The sequence below is a fragment of the Lampris incognitus genome, chromosome 14, assembly GCF_029633865.1.
Source record: "Lampris incognitus isolate fLamInc1 chromosome 14, fLamInc1.hap2, whole genome shotgun sequence".
Lineage (NCBI taxonomy): Eukaryota > Metazoa > Chordata > Actinopteri > Lampriformes > Lampridae > Lampris > Lampris incognitus.
In genome coordinates, this window is record NC_079224.1 from 2,439,368 (window position 1) to 2,455,000 (window position 15,633).

Below are 15,633 nucleotides of genomic sequence, written 5' to 3' on the forward strand. Positions count from 1 at the left end.
CAGAGAACTGAAGTGGTGGGACCCAGCAGAACAGAGAACTGCAGTGATGAAACCCAGCAGAACAGAGAACTGCGGTGATGAGACCCAGCAGAACAGAGAACTGCGGTGGTGGGACCCAGCAGAACAGAGAACTGCAGTGGTGGGACCCAGCAGAACAGAGAACTGCAGTGGTGAGACCCAGCAGAACAGAGAACTGCAGTGGTAGGACCCAGCAGAACAGAGAACTGCGGTGGTGGGACCCAGCAGAACAGAGAACTGCGGTGGTGGGACCCAGCAGAACAGAGAACTGCAGTGGTGAGACCCAGCAGAACAGAGAACTGCAGTGGTGTGACCCAGCAGAACAGAGAACTGCAGTGATGAGACCCAGCAGAACAGAGAACTGCGGTGGTGTGACCCAGCAGAACAGAGAACTGCGGTGGTGAGACCCAGCAGAACAGAGAACTGCAGTGGTGGTACCCAGCAGAATGATGGGTACATCTGACAGGTGACACTTATACCAGGACTCAAAGGTTATGCTTACCCGTGAGCTACTGTCTAACAGTGCGTCACACATGTGCCCATTGACCTTTAACGGCTCCATGGACGGGGGTCCTATTAAGCCTTCTGGCATGTCTGGGGACTTAAAGTTGTCTACGGCACTCTTCTTGGAGTTGACGTTTACATTAGCTCTAGCAGCAGGACGGGCAGACTCTGGGTTATTACCTTGGGCGTTTTTGAGAGCTCCAATTAGCTTCTGGATTACTTTGCTTGGATTCTCAGGGTTTCTGCACCTTGCTGCAACATGTCCACTCTCTTCACAACGGTAGCATGTGTACTCCTTTGAGTCAGTTGCTGGTCTGGTTGGGGTGTTTGGAACAGTAGGAGTGCTGTCGACTGCCATCACAGTTGATTGGGTTGCAGTGGCATGGAACTTTTTTGAGTTCATTTTTTGTGTTAGATGTTGCACTTGCTTCCTTAGAGTGACAACTTCAGGATCAGGCCTAGACTCTGTGACCTGTGCTGGCTTCTCACCCCTTCTTTCTGTGGCTTGGTGGGGGTTGGTGGCCAGTGCAGCGAACATTGATTTCATTTCCTTGATCTCTGTTCTTAGGCTTTGGATCTCTGACAGTTTGTTTTCAGCTTGTGGTTGGGCGTGGACTGTACGCACTGTAGACTGAGTGAGTTTAGCTCTGGAAGATTCATATTCTTCTTCTGTGCGGATCTCCCGCAGTAGCTCAAGGAATGTGGGTGGGTTATCCTTCCGTTCTCTCAGTCGCAGCTGGATCAACATCAGGTCAGCATCTACTGCTCCTTTAAGCAGTTGCTCCACACGAGCTCGATCCATGTTGCTGGCCAGGAGGCCGCCTCATTGTACAACTTTGGACAGACAACGCTCCATTCTCCTCAAGAAGTCGGACAGTTTCTCTCCAGGTTGTTGGCGCTGCAGTCTGAACGCAAAGTAGAGATCATCTCCTGATCCCGCCAGTCCAAATGCACTTTCCAGAGCTTCCAAGCATTTTTCTGGCGTGACGTCGGTGTCGGATAAGCGCACAGCCTTCACTACTTCCAGTGCCTGCCCCTTTAAGCTTTCCATTATCCTTCTCCGTTTCTCTTTGGGTGCACAGTCACTCTCCTCCACCATCAGGTAAGCCTGCTCCATCCAATGGTCGAACGGTTCTTCCCCCGCTGGGGTAGGCACAGTACCTGAGAAGGTGCACAGACGTCGGTATCCTCCCCTCTCTGATGGGGGCTTTACTGTTTTGTGTAGCAGATCACCAACAGCACGAAGGATGGATTCCACAGAAGAGGGGGCTGGCTCTGGCTCGGTGAATAGAGCCTTCACATCTCCCATTGACTTGCCCTCAGCTTGAAGCAGAGCATGCAGCTTAGTGTGGAACTCGTCGGTTGCTCCTAGATCTTCAGGCACAACATAGATTGGCCATGCTTTTACTCCCTCTTCTGGAGGTATTTCGGGGGGAACATTTGAATCAGTTACTTTTCCTCGGCACTCACAAAGCACCATGAGGTCATTGGATGTGTCACTTAAAATCCTACCTCTCACGCGCACGTGTCCCAGGCACTTTATAGTCTGTAGAACATCTTCTATTTGTGCTATTTCAGTGTTGCCTGGGACAACAGTCATGAGCGCGTGCTTCTCATCTACTGCCTCTCCTCTACACCAGTTCTTTAACTTGTTATAAACATAGTGTTTGACTTTACTTGTGTTTGCGTCGTTTTAAACTGGAGTTTAAACTTCTTTTTTTTTTAACTGAGTTGACTATTTAGTTTTGTTTGGAAACCACTCTATCCCAGCGGTGCCTCCATTGTGTACCCCCTACCATGTAGGTGGGGCCTGGGTTCTGCTTTAAATAAGTGGCGCTATTACCTGAAGTAACTGTTTAAATTGTTACCAAGTGTTTCTTAATTCTTAACTTAGATTATAACTATTGGCGGTGCCTCCATTAATTGTGTGGAAATAGTTTGAATATGACTTCCTTTTAAACCTTTAAATGTATTTGTATTTTAATACCACTATGAATTGTCTATTCTAAATGTCTATGATGCAACACATTTGCTTTAAATTCAAGTATACCAAAAGGTAGGTATTTATTAACCAGCTGTTAATGTAAAATATTTGTAGTTTGGAATTATCAACAGTCAATAATAATAATAATAATAATAGACAATGTCACAATATGTATAAACAAATGGCTCAAAGCCTGTTCCAATTCTATTCAATGATAATTAATATTTCCAATAAAACTGTTGTCAACTCAATCAATGTAAAGACAAATTGTACATATACCAATAAAACCAAATAAAACTGTGGGCCCACACTCGCACACACACTCACACAAAGTAGCGCCGTCCAAGTGTAACGTTAGAGTGTAACGTCTGCTGAGAGCGCAGGAGAATGAGTGAGGGCGTGAAGAAACCACCGGACAGTCACAGGCACACCAGGGGAAGGAAACGGTCTCCGCAGTCGTCCAACGGAGAGCTTTCCTGGTCCTTGGTCTCTCACCTCTGACTATGTCTAAATCCTGAAACAACAGGATACACTGAGCTACCAACTCCAAATACCATCTCGATTTGATCTAGTGTAACCGGTTATTTTCTTGCGCGGTGCGGGATTCGACACGGGGTGTACTGCACCACAAGGCGACATCACTAACCGCTCGGCTAAAGGGTCAGACCCGTTAGCAAGGGGCTAACGTGTCTTATTAGTAGTTTACACTAGCATCAACTTGTCACTCAAACTACGTTAGCAACCTAGCTAATGTCACTATGCTAAGCTAACCGCTTGCCGCGATTAGCTATTACAACATTCATATTACACTATAACGGGGAGTTACAGTTCACAAACATCACAAGAAACATATTTACCTCTTGTACATCCAGTTAGCACATACATCCCACGGATAACGCTCTGTTGATCCCGACGTTATGTACAAACAGCTCACAATACAGAATAGCAGCTTCCCTCAGCGGTGTCCTCAAGCGTTCTGGTTCTTTACCTCCCGCCACCTAACTGGTAGTACTACGTCCCGCCCCTCTATCTCAGCATACATTTTGGTTGGCTAAATATTACAGACGTACCAATGAAAGAAAAGAAAGGAATGAATGACATTTAACATCAGTTAGGCTGTAAGCCTAACAACCAAGCTAGCAACACGTACTGTATATTGTACACATCAAATAAACCAGGCTCATGAATGAACTCACGTTAGAGCTTGTAAGTTGTACATATCATAACTTATAACCATTGTAAATAAACGTGTACATAACTATGAAATGAACTGTAGCTTATTTATTGAACGTACTGTAATCTTATTTATTCATTTAAATTATTTTGTTTTAACTTATTCATTAAATGCTCATAGCTCACTTTATCCCCTGGGCTACACGTAGGTAAAAATGTAATTCACTGGTGAAAAATATAGTCCACAGGTAAAAAAATATAGTCCACAGGTAAAAAAAATATAGTTCACAGGTAAAAAAATATATAGTTCACAGGTAAAAAAATGTAGTCCACAGGTTAAAAAAATATATAGTTCACCGGTAAAAATATATTCCACATGTAAAAATATAATTCACTCCTGAAAATATAGTTCACCGATAAAAAATATAATCCACAGTTTAAAAAAATAGTTCACATGTGAAAATATAATTAACTGGTTAAAAATATATTTCACCGGTAAAAAACACAGTTCACAGGTTTTTCAGTACCTGTAGCCACATCAGTGCTTTGACCATAAGTTTATAATAGAAGAAGTTAAAATGGAATTCTGTGCCAGTCAGTGACAACACAATTATTGTGTTTGTATTGATTGTATTGGAAAGAAGGTCGGGTTATAACTCGTCTACATTGTGTGTACTTTTGTCCAGCTTTGCACATGACAAATGCTCATTGATTGTTTGAACATGTCCCTGACTGAACTAGACTCTGAAAATAATATTGAAACAAGTCTGATTACAGTTGCAACATTCTTTATGTACATTGTGTACAGTAAGATTATATACAGTAAAGTTGTGTACAGTAAGATAATGTAGAGTAGGTTATGTACAGTAGGATAATGTACAGCAATATAATGTACAGTAGGTTATGTACAGTAAGATAATGTACAGTAATGTTATGTACAGTAGGATAATGTAAATTAATATAATGCACAGTAAGGTTATGTACAGTAAGATAATGTAGAGTACGTTTATGTACAGTAGGATAATGTGCAGTAATATAATGTACAGTAAGGTTATGTACACTAAGATCATGTACAGTAAGGTTATATACAGTAAGGTTATGTACACTGAGATCATGTACAGTAAGGTTATATACAGTAAGGTTATGTACAGTAAGTCTGATTCCAGTGGTGGCGTTGCCCATAGATTGTAAATGTTTCTGTTTTGATGAAGACTGTATATGCTCACAGTATTAACTGTTCCAGGTATTCAGTGTACCGTCACCCTGACCTACACCACCTGTTCAGCGTCCACCCCGGGAACGGGTCTGTCTTCCTGATCCGAGCCCTGGACAGAGAGGAGACCGCCTGGCAAAACATCTCCGTCATTGCCACCGAGCTCAGTAAGTTGTCTTTGTTGCAGTAATATCTATATGTTGCAGTAAGTTGTATAAGTTGTAGTAATAGGTATATGTTGCAGTAATATGTCTATGTTGTGTTTATACACACACACACACACACACACACACACATATAATATATACTGTGGCAGGATGAGGAAAATCACAGGAGACGAAGGCGAGGTTGAACTTTATTCCTCAGCTCCAAAACCAAACTGAAACAGGAACAACCCTGCACCAGAGAGCCCCGGAACGTAAACCACGCCCCCATCATAAACCACGCCCCCCAGCTCACAGTCCTGCTGGGTGAGAGGCACAGCCCCTAGTGTCCGCCACACAGCCCCCCCCCCCCAACACCCAGAAGGGACTCCTGGATAGAAAATCAGTGTCTCACTGGAGGCTTAAGCAGCCTGCCATAACGGCTGCGCCGTCCCTCAGCCGGAACAGTAGGTGAAACACAGTCCAAAGCCGGCTGAGAAGCAGAACGCTGAACCCGTGAAGACACTGCCGGGGTCCTGGAAGGAGGGCGACCCCGACGGGGAACCTGGGCCGGAAACACAACTTCGCCTGCCACCCTGTGCGCCGGTTTAAGCCTATCAAGCGTGACACGCTCCCTACGCCCACCCATATCCAGCACAAAACCCTTAGGACCCGTCTCAAGAACCCGAAGTGGGCCATCGTATGGGGGTTGGAGGGGTGAGCGGTGAGCATCATGCCGTCCAAAAACAAAACGAGCCGACATGAGCTCCGCAGGTACGAACGACCACGGAAAACAGTGGTGAACGGGGCCTGGAACCCGACTGCTGTCGGACAAAAAAGGATAAACGGCCGGACGGGGTCGAGGAGCGGAACTCCCAGGCAAAAATTCCCCAGGGACGCGGAGCGGCTGACCGAGCACCAGCTCAGCGGGCGAAGCGTCGAGGTCCTCCTTAGGAGCCGAACGCAACCCGAGCATAACCCAAGATAAACGGTCCACTCAGTTACCATCCGAGAGCGCAGTGCGCAGCGCTGCCTTGAGCGACCGGTGAAAACGTTCACACAAGCCGTTAGCCTGAGGGTGGTACGCGGTAGTGCGGTGTACCTGCGCAGCCTCTGGCCACCTGGTGGTCCGATCTACCATTGTGAGCAGGTGCGTAAAACCCTGTGAAAAAGGTAGAGGGCCCACGAGGTCCACATGCACGTGTTCGAAACGTCTGGCCGGGATCAGAAACGGTTCGAGGGGCGACTTAGTGTGCTGGTGGACCTTAGCGCGCTGGCACGCCACACATGCAGCCACCCACCCCTTGACGTCCTTGCGGGGGCCAGGCCAGACGAACTTGGAACGGACCAACTTCACCGACGCCCGAACTCCAGGGTGCGAGAGGGAGTGAATCGAGTCGAAAACTCGACGGTGCCAGGCCACTGGAACAATGGGGCGGGGACGGCCGGTGGAGACTTCGCAGAGGAGGGCAGGACTGCCTTCCTGCATCACAGCATCCTCTAGCTTGAGGCCGGTACGCGTTGACCTAAGGGCAAGGACGTCCGGGTCGCTGGGATGGTCGGCAGCCATAGCCATAGCGGAGAAATCCACACCGAGGTGCACAGGACACACAAGCACACGCGACAGACAATCAGTAACAGGGTTGGACTTCCCGGCCACATACTGAATGTCCGTTGTGAACTCAGAGATGGCCGCCAGGTGGCGCTGCTGACGAGCAGACCACGGCTCAGTCACCTTGGACACGGCGAAAGTCAGCGGTTTATGATCCACATAAGCCGTGAAGGAGCGACCCTCCAGCAGGAAGCGGAAATGACGGGTTGCAAGGTGCAGTGCCAGCAACTCCCGTTCAAAAACGCTGTACTTGCGCTCGCTATCTCGCAGTTTGCGGCTAAAAAATGCGAGTGGCTGCCACGCATTCGCCACACGCTGTTCAACCACAGCCCCCACGGCTATGTCAGACGCATCGGTTGTTAAAGCTATGGACGCCGTGGGTGTGGGATGGGCGAGGAGGGCAGCGTTAGCCAGGGCGCACTTGGCTCCGTCAAAGGCCTGGACCTGTTCGGGAGTCCAGTCGACAGGGTCGTTAGCCTTCTTAAGCCGCAGGGCTTCGTAAAGTGGCTGAAGGAGGTGGGCAGCGCGAGGGAGGAAACGGTTATAGAAATTCACCATTCCCAAGAATTCCTGCAATGCCTTAACAGAGACCGGGCGGGGAAATTCCGCCACCGCTTGCACCTTAGAAGGCAACGGGACCGCGCCTTGCGGCGAAATGCGGTGACCCAAGAAGTCAATCACCGGCAGTCCGAACTGACACTTGGCCGGGTTGACTATCAGGTCGTGTTCGTCCAGACGACGGAAAACCTGTTTCAGGTGCGCCAGGTGCTCTTCAGCTGACGGACTGGCCACTAATATGTCGTCGAGATAAACGAACACGAAATCAAGGTCACGCAACACCGAGTCCATCAGCCTCTGAAAGGTTTGCGCTGCTGCCCCCTTCAAGCCAAAAGGCATGCGCACGAACTCAAAAAGCCCAAACGGGGTGATCACTGCGGTCTTGGGCACGTCCTCTGCGCGCATGGGAACCTGATGATAGCCGCGCACCAGGTCCACCTTAGAGAAAATAGTGGTACCTGCCAGGCGTATGGAAAAGTCCTGTATGTGTGGGATGGGATAGCGGTCATTGGCGGTGACCTTGTTCAGGCGGCGAAAGTCGCCGCAAGGCCGCCACGACCCATCCGCCTTGGGCACCATGTGAAGCGGCGAGGCCCACGGGCTGTTGGAACGCCTCACTATACCCAGACGCTCCATGATGGCGAACTCCTCCTTAGCTGTAACCAATTTTACCGCGTCGAGGCGCCGCGCGCGCGCCAAAACTGGCGGTCCCATCGTGGGAATGAAATGTTGTACCCCGTGTTTAGTAACCGCGGTGGAAAAGGCAGGCGTAGTCACCGATGGAAAATCCGCCAGCAAACGCTGAAAAACATCCCCTAATGCTAAAAAGTTAGCGTGTTGTAACCGAGGGTTTGTAGATGTCGCCTATACAGTATGAAACTATAAAATAACAAATACGGAGGCTCCGCTTTCACACGAGGACCACTTTATTTTGATTCTTCCCCAACCGTCCACGCCACAGCAACAACACCCCGTACATGTGTACAGCACTTCCGCTCTCTCTTCAGCCTTCAAAATAAGAGCTCAAGGCATATACTGTGGCGACAGCTTATAACAGGAACTTAAAATCACTAACAGGCAAGTCCAGAAAAATAGGTTACATACCTCCCCTCCTACAAAAAGAAACGTCCTTGTTTCAAAACAGTAACACTATAAGTGCAAAAACACTTGTCCAAAACATTATCAACCTGTCCTCCTAAATATACATATATATATAGCAGAAAATACACCCTGACACCAAAAAAAGTGCATATCAATCTGCGAACCCCAGAAGTAACTCACCACCATCAACAAAATCTTAACAATAACAGTATGCATGTTATTCCTCACCCCACTGCACAGTCTCAATAAAGTATGCCACACTATTCCCCATGTACACCAGAAAATTCTGATACACCATAGCATCCAGACATACTATATACATATGAAAAAAATGCACCATCACAGTAAAAAACATGTCAAGTGACCTCGACAAACATTCCACAGAAATTCCAAGTCATATTTACTTGTCTATGCTGGGGGTTTTTTTGGGGGTTTTTTTCAAACAGCTAACCAAACGTGACAAAGTCCTTGAAACGAACTGGTTTTCTCACAGTCCTCCCAGAACGAGAAACAGTCTGTAGTGGCTCACCGGTGCCTGTAATCTGGACAGTCCCTGCGTCACCAGAGACCAGCGGCTCCTCATCGGTGCACGATGCTTAGGCACCGGGGCCTTGCGGGTTTGACATGGGATGCACTGCTCACACCACCGTTGAATATCTTTGAACATGAAAGGCCAGTAGCAAGGTTTCCTTGCACGTTCCCACAATCGTTCCGCTGAGAAATGTGCCGATGCAGAGCCCCCATGCAGATGCTGCAGCACATCAGGGATAACCGAGGAGGGCATGACAACCTGACACAGAGCATCTCCGGTGAGGGGAGAGTTCACCGCCCTGTAGAGTAGTCCATTAACAGAGAGGCGGGGATATTCAGTCCATAATTTTCTAAGCCACCGGGAGCTACCTCTCATCCGCCCCTCAGGTGGCCGAGAACCCCTCTCTCCATCCAGTCCAATACCTGCCTAATATCTGGGTCAGCCCATTGTAGCTCCCTCATTTCCGTTCCATCATGTGAAAGTGCATGCATGAAAGACAAATCCTGCATCTCACTGCTCCTCTCCACACGCTGTTCCCCTGCGTTGAAGTCAGAGGTCTGAGGGTTCCCCGTGGGTGTTTGAAGCAGCTGAGTGTCTGTTTGGGGAACACTTGGCCCTTCCTCCGAGCCTATGACATTCACTTCTGCTGGCTGCCGCGTGGTGACATTTACCACCCTGGACTCGGGGTCCTGAGGACGCTGTGAGAGTGCATCAGCATTAGTATGCTGTTGCCTGTCCTGTGTTTCCTCATTAGAGGGGCTCCTAGCAGGTCTGGGACCCCGCCAACTTGGGGAGTTGGCTCGGTTGTTGTAGGGGGTCCAGTAGTCCTGTTTCTCCCTGGGGCCTCCTTCTGCTCGCCGCTCACGCCAGCCACGGTCAGGTGAACGCCCTCTCTGTTCACCCCATGTGCGAGACCGACAGCCCTGCTCACCACAAGTACACTGACACTGACCTCCACGTACTGGGTGAGGGGCTTTCTGTTCATCTCTCCAGTGGCTGGATCGCAATCGGTTGTTTTCCTCTGCAATTTGTTTCATTTCCATCCTCATTTCCCTCATATCCGCAGTAAGTCTGTCCATAGCTCTGTACAAACCACCCCCATCAGATATGGAGTGCACCATAGCCGCTGCACTGCTTTCAGTGGGAGGCTGGCATACGTGGGTGTTGACATAGTCCATCTTTAGGGCCTCTCGGGCCATCTCAGACTGGTCGGCGATGGTCAGGGCCTCATCCAAATCAGTAGCTCCCTGCTCGTCACATTTAGCTCTCAGCACCGGGTCAAGTCCAGCCAGAAATCTGCGAAATGTCTCCTCTTTCTGAGCTATATCACCATAGCCTGGGAATGCCTCTTGAACTAGCTTGCTTATTTCTGCTGCATAGACTTCCAGACTCTCTCCGGGAGCATGGAGGCGGGCAGAGAGGTTTGCTCTGAAACATTCAAGAAAATGTCTTTGTCCGAAAGCCTCCAGCAATTTCTCCTTTACCTTAGCGTAATCCGCCTGGACGGCAGCCGGCAAGCTATCCCATAGCAGAAAAGCAGCCTTTGTCAGGCGCGTTGGTAAAATCCTCACCAGTTCATAGTCCAAGTCATCGCCAGTGCCTCCAACCAGCGCCTTCACCGCCACTTCGTAGTCTGGCCCAGCAGGGGAAACTTTGTTTTTTCCTCCCCGGAAAATGGCGGCGGGAGTTCAAGCCTCACGTTGCTGGCGAATGGCTTTTCTCCACGTCGCTCTCTGTAGTTATAGTCCAGCGGATCCTCGTATTTCCACATGTTGCTCCTCAAGTATCTCAGAAGACAGCAGCAAGACGAGTGAAGTCTTGGTGCACACACCGCGCCGGGTTTCCGACACGACGAAGCTCCTCCGTTGCTAGCTGAGGCTAACTGAGAAGCTAACTGACTCTCCGAACCTTTCTTTTCGGTCATTTAAACGTCTTGCTTTTGCGGGACGTTGGCACAAGCATCCCACCGCTGCCACCAATGTAGCCGAGGGTTTGTAGATGTCGCCTATACGGTATGAAACTATAAAATAACAAATACGGAGGCTCCACTTTCACACGAGGACCACTTTATTTTGATTCTTCCCCAAACGTCCACGCCACAGCAACACTGCGTACAGCACTTCCGCTCTCTCTTCGGCCTTCAAAATAAGAGCTCAAGGCATATACTGTGGCGACAGCTTATAACAGGAACTTAAAATCACTAACAGGCAAATCCAGAAAAATAGGTTACAGTGTGTTAACGGCCCGGCTCCCCCTGTCTCGCACGGAACAGTGGCAAAAGACACAGCATCAATTAAACGGCGGTTTCCAGCATCAACCAGCAGACCATTAGCACACAGAAAATCCGCGCCGATAATAGGAACAGTAATGGCGGCCACTACAAAGTCCCACTCAAAATGGCGCCCGTGGAAACAAACAGTCACCAACCTTGTGCCAAACGTCGCAATGGATGAACCGTTAGCTGCACTCAACTGTGGGCCGCCGCCTTCGGTCGACCTGTCTGTCTTAGCAGGAGGCAGTAGGCTCTTTTGCGAGCCTGAGTCCACCAGAAACCGTCTTCCTGACATCGAGTCCGTAATGAAGACCAGCTCACTACGTCCGCCAGCGCCCACAGCTGCTACTGAGCGCTGCCCTGGAGTTTCCCGCCGCCTCAAGCGTGCACGGAGGGACGCAGCGCCTCGCCTTGCCGCCGAACCGCTGGTGGAAGAAACAGAGGCCGCTCCCGCGCCGTCTCCGGGCAGTCACTCCAGCCACCACTGCCGGGTCCGCGTCCTCCGACGCCGGCTGCAGAGGCTCCGATGCCACACTCTGCACAGAGAACCGTCTGGTAGCCAGCAGGACCCGATCGGCCTCCTCAGCCAAACCTCGGCAGTCACCAGCGGCCAGACACGGGGAGTTAGCCAAAGCCGCGCGCACAGGAGACGGGAGCTGGCGCAGGAAAAGGAATCCACCTTCGTCCGAGCCTAGCAGCGACAGCAGATCCACAGCCGTCCCGTCGCCCAAACCGGATAGGGAAAGGAAGTGGATTCACAATCTTCTTCTTCTCCAAACATGTTCAATTCGGGGTCACCAATGTGGCAGGATGAGGAAAAACACAGGAGACCAAGGCGAGTTTGATGTTATTCCTCAGCTCCAAAACCAAACTGAAACAGGAACAACCCTGCACCAGCAAGCCGAACGTAAACCACGCCCCAGATCACAGCCCTGCTGGGTGAGAGGCATATCCCCTAGTGTCCGCCACATATATATGTGTGTGTGTGTGTGTGTGTGTGTGTGTGTGTGTGTGTGTATGTATGTATATATAAAATAATCCTGTTAGTGAAGTACATTTTATATGAGACAGTACAAGCCTGTTTCATGCCATGAGCAATCATCAGCTGTCAATGAAACTACTCGTCATGCACATCACGTGCACATTGTCAAATGGGTAAGGGAGATGTGCAAATTCAAAAACACGTGATGGCTAACGGTCCATTGGGGTGGTGGTATTTGTCTATTGTCATGATTTATCTGTAATTACAAAACAGGTGCTTATATCTCTGTGTGCACCTGCTGTCCAGTTCATCCCTGTTATTCAGTGTGGACACTTCTGGTTTGCAGATGATAGAATATGGGTCAGTTAGACATAAGTTACACATTTGACTACCGGGTGAATATGTTTTGTTCTTTGACAGGATTTTCCAGCTGGTTGAATAATTAATATAATTAATATTTCTGTCCACCAATGACGAAATATAAGGGCTTAAACATGTGACATTCTTTAAACGGTTGTTTCTAAACGCGTTTTCACACAGGGTCCTGTTTAAACGAACCAAACTCGTCCTCTTAAAAGTGGACCAAGAAGTGGACCAACAGAAAAGGGACTCAGTTCTCCTCGCGTTCACATTGTCAGTTCATTGGAAAGAGGACTCGGTTCTCTTTCTGGTCCACGTCAGCTGTGATGGGGCCTCGGGCCTCTTTCTGTTCACACTACTGGAGTTACTGGAGCTCAGACCTTGTTCTCATGTCATGGCGTGTGGTCCAGTACTGCTGACCTAGTTTGTTTTACTTTGACGCGGCGCTGCAGTGCGCTGGTCCTGTCGAAGCCCCTCGCTCTCATATGAGCTGCAGACTGGAGGAAAACCTCGGCATTTCTGTGCGTTGTAGACGGGTGTCGTTCGATTTGTTCTTCATTCCATATCTGGGGTAGTGCAGTAGCTTCGTCCTCTGACCACACTGCTCCTCGTCCACTAGTCTCGCTTGCGGCCATGACTCCGTGTCCTTTGTTATTTCGAGCGTCCCAGTTCTGTCTACGGCAAGCCTAGAGGGCGAAAATGCAACAGCAAAGGGCGACGCGAACCGAGAGCGCTTTGTGCTCACAATGCACAGATTAAACGAACCGATTCGAGTCGAGCTCAGAGGTGGTCTGAGTTTGGTTCGATTCAGAGGTGGTTCGGAGTTCTTTTGGAATGTTCACATATGCGCAAAAATGCTGACTATTCGCTCTGAGTTCGTTTGGAGGGCGGAAACGGACCAAGTGTGAACACACCCTAAGAATGGACAGAAGGGTTTCATTCACAGCTTAAAATCTGACACTGGGCAGGTGCTGGATGACCATATTCCGATTGGTAAATATGCTGTCAGGTTTTACAGTAACCTGTATAAATGTGAGCATAGAGAGGAGCAGACAGTGTCTCAGAGCTTTTATATTGATCTCCCTCAGGTTGAACAGCCGAGTAATGTAGAGTTGGAGGTAGCTGTCTCCTCTGATGAACTCTATGGTGCTCTGCAGAGTATGCAGAGTGGGAAAGTTCCAGGAATTGATGGTCTACCTGTTCATTTTTACAAGTCTTTCTGGTCGGTGGTTGGGGGGATCTGCTGGCAGTGCTAAATGATAGTCTCACCAGAGGGCGTCTGCCATTAAACTGCAGGAGGGCAGTTCTCGCCTTACTGTCTAAGAAAGGTGATCTCTAGTCCACTAAAAACTGAAGGCCTGTGTCCCTGCTTAGCACTGGCTATAAGCTCCTCTCAAAAGTGTTAGCAACCAGGCTGAGTAAAGTGATGGAACACGTGATTAATTGTGACCAGACCTGCTGTGTACCTGGCAGGTTGATTTCAGATAACATCATTCTGATTTGGGACGTTTTAGAGACCTGTACACTGTTTGGCCTCAAAGCTGGTATCATATTAATTGATCAGGAAAAATGTTTGATCGTGTTGAGCATGAATATCTATGTCTCACGTTGAATGCCTTTGGTTTTGGTCCTGGTTTTATTAACTTTGAATGTTGGAACTATGACTGTTAATGAGAGAGAGCTGGCTGATATGATGGAAAGATAAAGGTAGGTATACTGTGTGTGCAAGAAACCAGGTGGAATGGGGAGTAAGGCCAGGAGCTTCAGAGGGGGGTTCAAACTCTTCTACCATGGTGTGAATGGGAGGAGAAATGGGGTAGGGGTAATTCTGAAGGAAGAGCATGTCAAGAGTGTGCTGGAGGTGAAGAGAGTGTCAGAAAGAATGATGAGTGTGAAGCTGGAAATGGAGGGTGTACTGATGAATGTTATCAGCGCATATGCCCTACAAGCTGGGTGTGAGATGGAAGAGAAAGAGGAATTCTGGAGTGAGTTGGAAGAAGTGGTGGAGAGGGTACGCAAGGAGGAGAGAGTGGTGAGTGGAGCGGATTTCAATGGGCATGTTGGTAAAGGGAGCAAAGATGATGAAGAGGTAATGGTTAGGTATTGTGTCAAGCAGAGAAATGTGGAAGGACAGATGGTGGTGGATTTTGCGAAAAGGATATAAATGGCTGTGGTGAATACATATTCAAGAAGAGGGAGGAACACAGGGTGATGTACAAGAATGGAGGAAAGTGCACACAGGTCGACTATAGAAGGCGTGATCTGAAAGGGATTGGAGACTGCAAGGTGGTGACAGGGGAGAACGTAGCTAGGCAGCATCGGATGGTGGTCTGTAGGATGACTTTGGAGACCAAGAAGAGGAAGCGAGTGAGGGCAGAGCCAAGGATCTAATGGTGGAAGTTGAAGAAGGAAGACTGTTGTGTGGAGTTCAGGGAGGAGTTAAGACAGGCACTAGTAGTGAGGAGTTGCCGGATGGCTGGGCAACCACTGCAGAAATAGTGAGGGAGACAGCTAGGAAGGTACTTGGTGTGTCATCAGGACAGAGGAAGGAAGACAAGGAGACTTGGTGGTGGAGTGAGGGAGTACAGCAAAGTATACAGAGGAAGAGGTTGGCAAAGAAGAAATGGGATAGTGCGGTAGATAGAAGTGCGGTGGATTAGCAAGGAGGAAGTGAGGGCAGCTATGGAGACGATGAAGAGTAGAAAGGCAGTTGGTCCTGATGACATACCTGTGGAGGCATGGAGGTGTGTAGGAGAGATGGCAGTGGGGTTTTTAACTAGATTGTTTAACACAATCTTGCAAAGTGAGAGGATGCCTGAGGAGTGGAGAAGAAGCATACTGGTACCGATTTTCAAGAACAAGAGCGATGTGCAGAACTACAGCAATTAGAGAGGTATAAAGTTGATCAGCCACAGAATGAAGATATGGGAAAGAAGCTAGTTTATGAGTAGAGGTGATGATCAGCGAGCAGCAGTATGGTTTCATGCCAGGAAAGAGCACCACAGATGCGATATGTGCTTTGAGAATGCTGATTGAGAAGTATAGAGAAGGCCAGAAGGAGTTACATTGTGTCCTTGTGGATTTAGAGAAAGCATACGACAGGGTGCCGAGAGAGGAGGTGTGGTATTGTATGAGGAAGTTGCAGAGAAGTATGTAGGAGTGGTGCAGGATATGTATGAGG

General features: G+C 48.8%; 1 protein-coding gene across 1 annotated transcript in view; it reads left to right on the forward strand.

Annotated features, from left to right (window-relative positions):
• The window catches only part of LOC130124277 (cadherin-6-like), a 173,809-nt gene that overhangs the window by 111,910 nt on the left and 46,266 nt on the right, over positions 1-15,633 (forward strand). The window contains exon 8 of the mRNA XM_056293733.1: positions 4,923-5,059. Within this exon, the coding sequence (XP_056149708.1) occupies positions 4,923-5,059 (137 nt within the window). The remainder of the gene's footprint in view (positions 1-4,922; positions 5,060-15,633) is intronic.